A 9,375-nucleotide genomic window follows, 5' to 3' on the forward strand; every position below is an offset into this window, starting at 1 on the left:
ACTCTAAGTTTCAAAATTAGGGTTTTCTCCTAAAAAGTCAACTGAACTTTGACCGGCCATAACTCCCTCCTCGTTCATCCAAAAAATTCCAACCAAAGCTTATTTTGAAGGAACTTCAATTATATTTCAAATGAAATTGGTCCCATGGTCATTGGATTTACCCTTTGGAAAATATGAGCTAAGACATTACAGGTCATTTTCAAAGTCAACAAAAAGCAGTTTTTTGTCAAAGCCCATAACATCAAGATAACTGAACTTTGACCCCCCCTATTTTCAACATTTTTAACTTTTGAACCCCCTTTTACAAAACTCAGCCTTTCAGTCCCCAAACTTACTTACTTTTGGCAATTTTTGAGCCCCCCACCAGAATTGCATATGTGGCGTGTTTTAATGATGACATGGAAGGGTGACCACGTTGCCACGTCAATAAATAAGTCAACCCAATATTTTTAATTATATTATTCCACTTTAATAAATGATGAAATTTGTTAAGTGGAATTTGTGTTTTTTGAACCCTAAATTGAAACGAGTTCTTCTTCTTCCCTTCTGCTTCTTCCCTTCGTCTTCTTCCCTTCTTCTTCAGTTAGGGTTGGAATCACAGTAAAGCTCCTTCTTCTCGTTCGACCATGTCCCGTTGTTCTGTAGCAAGTAATCGCAGCAAAGCTTCCTTCGTCCATGGAGAATGCAGATGTGGTCTGGATGCACCCTTGATGACTTCGTGGACAGATGCTAACCCAGGACGCCGTTTTTATGGGTGTGGGATGTACAAGGTTAGTTTATAACAAACTTCATCAGCTTTTCCCTTGTTTCTTCTAAACATTGAAACTCATACCGTATACTCTCGTCTCTAGATCCAAGGGTCCAAACGATGCAACCATTTTGTTTGGTATGATGAAGAGATGGGAGCAAGAGCAAAGAATATGATTTCTACACTAAATCAGAGACTGAATAGTGCAAAGGTGACTATTGAAGAAGGGAAGAAAGTAGAAGAAGAGATGAATAAGCAGATTAAGGATTTGAAAATGAAGATCAAGAATTTGAAGATTTTGATTGTTATTATTCTTGTGTGCAGTGTTGGTAGCATTAGTATTAGGTTGTTGTAATCCGTATGTTGCAAGACTATTGTAATGTGTCTGCAAGTTTGAATGTTAGATGTTATCTGTTAAGTCAATACCAAATTGGTGGTCAATACCATCTGTTATGCAATTTCAATGTTATATGTTATCTGTTAAATCAATATCAATGTTATCTGTTTATCAATGTTATCTGTCCATACCAAATCACAGGTCCTTGAATTTGTAGCTCACGATTGGCATAACAAACACTTAATTGGATATCAAACAGAATCTGTACATATTTGGATATCAAAGCAATACAAATGACTATTGAACATACTTTGAACAGAATATGTACATAACTACAGGAACAAAATCTTCTTCATGTAATCTGTACTTTTGAACAGAATCTGTAATTATTGGACCTATAATTTTGAACAAAATATGTACATATTTGGACCTGTTGTAACTTTGTACAAAATCTGTACATAATTGGACCTGTAATCACTAGTTAACCATAATAGCATACTAGTTAACCATAATTGGACCTGTACAAAATCTGTACATAATTTTGACAGTAATTGAAATATATAATAGTTAACCATAATAGCATTGAACAAAATATGTCCATACGATATACCATATGACAGAATTGCAACTTCATTTAATTGGCATAATACTAGGTTATCCAAAATAGTAGGTTGTTCATTACAAGTACACCATAATAGCAAATTCATGACAGAACTAGGTTATCCAAAATACTAGGTTACACCATAATACAACTTAACCAAAATACTAATTATCCAAAATACAAGTAATCCAAAATACTAGGTCATCCAAAATACAAGTGATCCAAAATACTAGGTAATCCAAAATACAAGTTATCCAGAATCCTAGGCACTACTGCTGAGATGGTTGTGTAGCCATTGGTGCTTGGGATGAGTTTCCAATCTCCTCTTCATTTGGCTTTGTTTTCTTCTTCTGTCCACCAGCAATCTTCTTCTTGTTTACCCCTTTTGGGATGGCTCTATCAGCAGCTGTCTTGCCTTTGCAGCTTCTCTTGTTATGTCCCATTCCTCCACATTTATGACAAGTAACTGTTGCAAGTTTCCTAGGCAGTACATGCTTTAGTCTTGGTTCATCATTAGCTTTGTTCCTCATTTTCTTGGGACGACCTATGGCCCTTCTCATAATAGGTGGATTCATGGTGGACTGATTATCTAAAGGCCACAATTGTGGACCATTAGTGGGGTAAATGATGTGTGAGTAGATGTTCTTGAAAGTGTCCTTCCTGTAAAAGTCAAACACATTTAGATATACACATAGATTAAGATACACATTTACTAACTTAAATACATGTGATAGAATGGTGTACCTGTAATATTCAGAAACATAGTCTTCAGGTTTTTTCTTGTTTTGCCAAATACATGTGATAGAATGGCTACAAGGGATACCAGTTAAATCCCATTTCCTACATGCACAAGTCTCTTGCTTGAGGTTAACAACATATGTGTCAATTCCATTAGTGACACCATATATGGCCATGTCATCATCACCATGCCATGTGGGAGTCCAATGTGCTGCATTCCTCTTGTTTTTTTCTAGCACCATTTGTATTCTAGGACATATATCACCACTGTAGTTATTCACTAGCTCTTTCATCTTAGCTATCCTCTTAGTGAGGTAATGCTTAATCCCCTCTAATAGAGTGATTATTGGCTTATCCCTATATTCTAGAATAGCCCTATTAAAAGCTTCACACATGTTGTTTACCTGGAGGTCACATTTGGAATAGGTTTTGAAGTGAGACCGACTCCAATAAGTTGCAGGGACATCCACCATTTCCTTCCATACAGTTTCTTTCATGCCTTTCATTTTTAACATTGCCCTTTCCCATGATGGTACAGTTGTAGCTCTTGCTGCACTCCACATAACCTCTTTGAATTCAAGACCAGGATTCTTCTTCTTCCAATTCCCATATAGATGCTTCACACATATGCGTTGCTCAACATGAGCACTCACACTTTGAATTGCTGGTATTAATCCCTGCCATATAATGAAAATAAGTTTGAATGATAAGTAATCTCAACATATACATGTACACATCAAGATTCAAAAAATGGTAAATAATTACAAGTTTGAATGTACCTTTTGTTGGTCTGAGATAAAAGCATAGGCTCTTTGGTTTATAGCTTCCAAGTCTTCCAATAGAAGTTTGATGAACCAATCCCAAGAATCTCTTGTTTCAGCCTCCACCACAGCATATGCAATAGGCATAATCTTATTATTTCCATCTCTCCCAACTGCTGCCATCAACTGACCTCCAAAATCACCTTTCAAAAAACAAGCATCCAACCCTATTAATGGCCTACAGAATTTTGCAAAGCCATACTTGCATGCCTCTAGACATACATAGATTCTTTCAAAGACAGGGCCTTCATTTGAGTCTGCACACCTAATCACAACAGTACTGTTAGGGTTGGATTTCAACAATTCTTGGGCATACCTCCTCAAATGTTGAAATTGTTCCATACCAGCCCCTTGCAACATATCCATGGCCCTCCTTTTAGCCCTATAAGCCTGATCATGTGATAACTTTACTCCCCATCTATCAAGAGCTTGGGCAATCAATCCTGCTGGCTTCATGTCAGGGTTGTGTCTCAAAATGTGGCCAAACTTCTTAGCCAACCAGTTAGTCTTTGCTTGTCTATTATAAGGAGTTCTAGCATAATTATGTTCATCTATTAAACTAACCACTTGCCAATACTGATTCCCCACCCTCTTACTAACTCTCATGTGAAAATTGCATCCTTCCATACATTTAATCACCATTCTCTTTGCCTCATTCTTCTTTATGACAACATTTTTGTTGTTCTCCATACCATAATCTTTGACAGCATCCTTCACCATTTCTTTGTTACTGAAGACCATACCAAGCTCAAACTTTGATGTCTCACCTCTTTTATAAGAAGGAAACTTCTCATGTTCCTCATCATTACCACTATCATTAGGTGTATGCAGCACATCAGAATCATCATCCTCATCACTTTTTCTAGCCTTATCATGATTCTCATCAAATTGCATTACTGATGTCCAATCCAAATCCTCAGTTTGTTCCATATAATCATCACTGCATTCTAAGTCCTCATCAGATAAACTACCTACCTCAGTATCAGCCACATAGTCTTCATCTTCTTCATCATCTTCTATTCCAACATCAACATGTTCAGTCTCAACATGTTCAGTCTCAACATGTTCAGTATCCACATCTCCTCTGTCAGCTTCATTCACATCCATTTCATTGTCACTTGCATCTACATTCTTAGGCATATCATCATCCTTTACAACTTCAACATCACTATCAACCTCATCCTCAGCACAGTTTGGGCCACCATCCTCATCATAATGATCTACTATGTCTTCATCACCTAACACTTCTACTGTATGCTCAACATAAACATCCACCAAGGCAAATCCTTTTAAGTCCTCAATTAACTTAAGAACATCACCATCACAGTTAAGGGGTCTCAGACCACGACTAAAACTATACTTAGGGTTCCAATACCACATGCATTTGATATTCCTATATCCCTCTTTTCTTATCAATTTTTCAAACTGCATATATGACATGTAATCTGTATCCCACAACCAATCCATTTCAGACACTAATCCATTAACATACCATTTAACAGGATGATCTACTAACTCTCCCATATGATGAATTCTCAGCTTAATGGTTTGACTCTGAACTGGTCTGAAGGACAATGCTCACAATTAGTCTAATTCTATAACATTCAGACAATAGCAGAATATTAAATTAGGGGAAAATAAATTGGATTCGTGACTAACCTCGAACAAAATCTGACATCTTCTTTGTGCTTCGATGAAAGAGGAATGGGTGGAATGTCGCCACTGTGGTTACCGGTCCCTGCGTTTGAGCTTTGTGTCATCTTTACCACTGCCTTAGGTTTTGAAAGATATTGGCGTTTGAGCGTTCAGAGGATTCGAGTGATATGTGTGAAGTAGGGTTCGAGAGGTAGGAGATGAAGTGGGTGGGTTTTCAAACACAATAGATGAATTTAGGGTATGAATTTAGGGTTGAGTGTTTGTTTATTAACTTATGTTTTCAGAAAATAATTTGAAATAATGAATTTTCAGAAAAATAATTTTCAATTAAAAATAATAACATAAATGATCTATATTACGTGGCAGCGTGGTCACCCTTCCATGTCATCATTAAAACACGCCACATATGCAATTCTGGTGGGGGGCTCAAAAATTGCCAAAAGTAAGTAAGTTTGGGGACTGAAAGGCTGAGTTTTGTAAAAGGGGGTTCAAAAGTTAAAAATGTTGAAAATAGGGGGGTTAAAACTGCATTTAAGCCTTTTATTTATTTATTATGTTTGTGTTTTTCTAACAACTCATGTAAATAATTTTTTCATCATTAACACAACAAAAACAAAAAAAGGAAAAAATTAACTTTAACTGTTAAGTTTTCACTTTAATTGTTACGTTAATACCCAGACAGCCAGTTAACAGTCAAACCCGCTGACAGCACGATTCTCCGTGTTTGTATTATCATTCAAATCAATCTTTCACATTTCAAAATTCCAAGATTTTTGTTCTAGAAGTCTTCTGATAATCACATGATCAGCAGAGACTCAACACTGCACAAAAATCAGGTACGCTTAACTGTCTCCTACACAAACAGTACCTAACTAGGGTTTTTGTTTTTTTCAGGAGAACAAGTTTTTTGAGACCTCAAATGGATTTCATGGATCTCCATATGTATCAAAGTACCACCAGACAAATTTTCAAACTTCGATTCGCTCGGACGCACAGTCAGCAGCTCAAACAGTCAACAGACGACCAGTTTGACCGAAAAGTCAACAGACAGTCAAAAATGAAATTTTTTGTCAACATCCATATTTTGTCAAAAGATTCATCATTTGATCAATGGTTGATCATAATTCATCAAGAAAAGTTCAGAAATCGACAAAACTCTAAGTTTCAAAATTAGGGTTTTCTCCTAAAAAGTCAACTGAACTTTGACCGGCCATAACTCCCTCCTTGTTCATCCAAAAAATTCCAACCAAAGCTTATTTTGAAGGAACTTCAATTATCTTTCAAATGAAATTGGTCCCATGGTCATTGGATTTACCATTTGGAAAATATGAGCTAAGACATTACAGGTCATTTTCAAAGTCAACAAAAAGCAGTTTTTTTATCAAAGCCCATAACATCAAGATAATTTCTCCAAATGCAAAAAAGTTTCCAAAGTAACTTGTAGAGGACATCTTTAGGTTTCTAAAAAGTACTAGAACTCCTTCATATGATCAAAATTGAGAGAATTATGCCTTGTTGAAGTTGGCTATTTTTTGGGAAAATGCATGAAACTAGCATTGATCAAAAAATTTTTTTTTTCAAAAGAGGCCAAGCATTCATGATCCAAACATGTTTCTAATGATGTTAAAGGGCTCCCACGACCAACATTAGGCCCATGACATTTTTATTTCTTTTTTAATATAATTTTATTTCAATTAAAGTTAAATTAAAAAAGAAATGGTTCAAGATAATGATTCAAGACTTTTGTCCTTAGCTTGAGTCACCAAGTTTGATCCAAGTTCTGCAACATAGAGGTACAGAAGACCTATGGCAATAGGGGTGAAGAAAATTGAAGCCATGGCCAAGAAATTCAAAGCTTTTATTATTAAAAAAATCAAAAGTTCAAAGACACTCAAGAGCTTGGTAGCTTAAGATTTCAGCACTCATATTGCTTATAAATGACATGAATACTTCAGCAACAAAACACACACGAAAATCCACCAAAGAATAGCCAAGAAACTCACAAAAATTTCAAAAAAATATCAAAACTTTGTAATTTTCGTTTTCTAGTTTTCAACCATTATCAATACAAACTAATTGTCCAAATCATCTTCTAAGACATAAATTAGTAAGTTTGGATCATTACCCATGGCTATATGCTCATAGAACTCATGTTTCAAAAGTAACATATTCATGCATATTTTCAACTTTTAATATCTCCATTATAAGCATGTTTAAATGAAAGTTAATGCCTTTGTTATCTTTCTGAGATCATATGGAGTAGGTTTAACGTATCACATGTGAGCTTAAAGCCCTGAACCATGGTGTGCCATGTTTGAAGCTCAAAGCTTCAATCTTTTTGTTTTCATATTTAACATGCTCAAATGAAGAAACTAACCCCATATTCATGTTCAGGAGGAAATTTTAAGTAGATCTGGACTGGTTGTTTTTTTTGTTGGTTCCATTTTTGCAGGTTATGAGCACATGTAAGTTATGGCGTTTCTGCGAAGCAAAAAACGACGGTTTAAACCTCCATAATTCGCGCAGAGAAAAAGCTGAAGGAGATGGAGGTTGAAGACGACCACGCGTCCAAGCGTGGTTCGCCAGTCAATATTGACTCCTCTCTCCGCTCGTGTGGCATCTTCTTGCTGGCCAGTCAACTTTTCAACTCTTCCTCCCTCAATTTCCATTGGTCCACGCCGGATGTGGTGGGCCCAGTCTGACTTTGGTCACCCCCACTAATTTAATGCTTTATTTTTTCCCAAGACTACCATGTGCCTCAAATCACAGCCCTTGGATTGTCACTGTATCATCATCACACGCTCATAAACACATGAACACCATACTCCCTCATAGATCAAACACACAGGATCACAGGTTTAAATATATTTTCTATTTTATTTAATTTTCTTTGTAAAATTATTTTAAAATAGTTTAAAAAATCAAAAAAATATGCAAAAAATATTTTAGGTTGATAAAATATTGTCTTAATTTTTGACACAAAAATATTTTATTTTTCTTAATAATTAAAATATTTGTTTAATTAATTAGATAATATTTATATATTTATCTTTTAATTATTTCTAACCTATCAAAAAAATAAGAAAAAAATATTTTCTTTTTATTAAATTAAGTTTATATATTATAAACTAATTTTGTGCATAATTAGAATATTTTTTCCTTTAAGTTTAATTTATGTGTATAATTATTGGTATAATTATATGTTAATTAACTTAATAATTTCAAAATTATTTCAAAAATCACAAAAAAATTAATTTTATTCTAAAATTAATTAACAAACAACTTGGACATATTTTAGACTTAATTTTTTTAGGTTCAAATTTTATTTCTAATTTTTAAGGGGACTGAAATTGTAATTAAGCCTTAATTAAATTAATTATGCCTTAATCTTAATTAAAATCAACCATCCAAAAATCCAAAAATATTTTCCCTTTATCTTATTGCAATTTAAATTCATAGATAAGTGTATAGGTTGTCAAATCCATGTAAATAGCGTAGTTTACATTTCTCGCACAATCGATGTAATAGCGTAGATTTACTTTCTGCATTTTACATTCCCGCACTTTAAATTTCTGTACATATAAAACTGCGTGTATAGAAAGAATAATAACTGAAGCGCTAGATCACTAATTTCAAAGACAAAAATATCTGAAATCAAACACAATGACACTTGCACCTCTTAGGGTAATCCCTCGGTTACTCTTTTCAAAATCAATTCTACTGTTCAAATGCAAAAGTTCAAATTATTTCTTTTTGTATCCAGTCAAAGAAAACTTTCTAAAAGAGATGGGAAAGAACCTTATGAACTTAAGGTATACCTCCTAATTGCTTGCTCAATCAAAAATAACAAAAGCTTTTCCACATCACTGTTTTTCAAAACAAACTTTCAAAAGACTACACTTTGTATATATCCAAACAAGGATCATTACGAAGTTAAAAATCTTTTTCAAACCATCAAAATATCTTTCGAAAGATAAATACTTTGTATACATCCGCACAAGGATCATTACAAAGTTAACTCTTTACAAAATATTTAAAACCACATACAAGCATTTCAAAGCAAGACAAACGATTCAAACAAGTGAGCTAAGCAATTAAGAGCCCATGGATAACCATGGATACAAAGGGTGCTAACACCTTCCCTTTGTATAACCTACCCCGAACCCAAAATCTCTTTAAGGTCTTTTTCTGTTTCTTTTATAAACCTTTCCTTAATTGGATAAAATAAAAGTCGGTGGCGACTCTCTGATTTTCACAACTCAAAAATAAGAAGAAGAGTCAGTTCGCATCCCACAAAAAAACTGAGGATTACAACTACGAATCTCTGAAGCATTCTTCAACCTCTCCCACTGAGATACCGCTTCTACCTTCGTTGGATCCACCGCGATACCATTCTTCGAAATTACATGGCCAAGAAAACTTACTTCCTTCAACCAGAATTCACATTTAGACAATTTCGCATACAACTTCTTTT

The 9,375-nt window shown here is 34.7% G+C and overlaps 2 protein-coding genes across 2 annotated transcripts; one reads left to right on the forward strand and one right to left on the reverse strand.

Moving 5' to 3' along the window:
- Positions 1 to 626: 626 nt before the first annotated feature.
- LOC131596538 (uncharacterized) lies at positions 627 to 1,103 on the forward strand. The gene is made up of 2 exons (XM_058869218.1): positions 627 to 770; positions 852 to 1,103. The coding sequence occupies exons 1-2, from the start codon at positions 627 to 629 to the stop codon at positions 1,101 to 1,103; spliced, it is 396 nt and encodes a 131-aa protein (XP_058725201.1).
- An 852-nt stretch (positions 1,104 to 1,955) lies between these two features.
- Positions 1,956 to 5,392, reverse strand: LOC131596548 (uncharacterized). Its single transcript, XM_058869229.1, has 4 exons — positions 4,905 to 5,392; positions 3,204 to 4,809; positions 2,431 to 3,101; positions 1,956 to 2,346 (listed from the first exon to the last, which is right to left on the reverse strand). Exons 1-4 carry the CDS (start codon positions 5,003 to 5,005, stop codon positions 1,956 to 1,958), a joined length of 2,769 nt encoding a protein of 922 aa, XP_058725212.1. The 5' UTR covers positions 5,006 to 5,392.
- Positions 5,393 to 9,375: the final 3,983 nt, after the last annotated feature.

The sequence above is a fragment of the Vicia villosa genome, linkage group LG1 (genome assembly GCF_029867415.1).
Source record: "Vicia villosa cultivar HV-30 ecotype Madison, WI linkage group LG1, Vvil1.0, whole genome shotgun sequence".
Lineage (NCBI taxonomy): Eukaryota > Viridiplantae > Streptophyta > Magnoliopsida > Fabales > Fabaceae > Vicia > Vicia villosa.

Bases quoted from the DNA above. Each gene is read 5' to 3' on its own strand.
- LOC131596548 (XM_058869229.1), bottom strand. From the start codon at position 5,005: ATGACACAAAGCTCAAACGCAGGGACCGGTAACCACAGTGGCGACATT. The intron at 4,810-4,904 runs GTTAGTCACGAA...ATTGTCCTTCAG, and splicing joins GATGTCAGATTTTGTTCGAG to ACCAGTTCAGAGTCAAACCA. The intron at 3,102-3,203 runs GTACATTCAAAC...ATTATATGGCAG, and splicing joins TTATCTCAGACCAACAAAAG to GGATTAATACCAGCAATTCA.
- LOC131596538 (XM_058869218.1), top strand. From the start codon at position 627: ATGTCCCGTTGTTCTGTAGCAAGTAATCGCAGCAAAGCTTCCTTCGTC. The intron at 771-851 runs GTTAGTTTATAA...TCTCGTCTCTAG, and splicing joins ATGGGTGTGGGATGTACAAG to ATCCAAGGGTCCAAACGATG.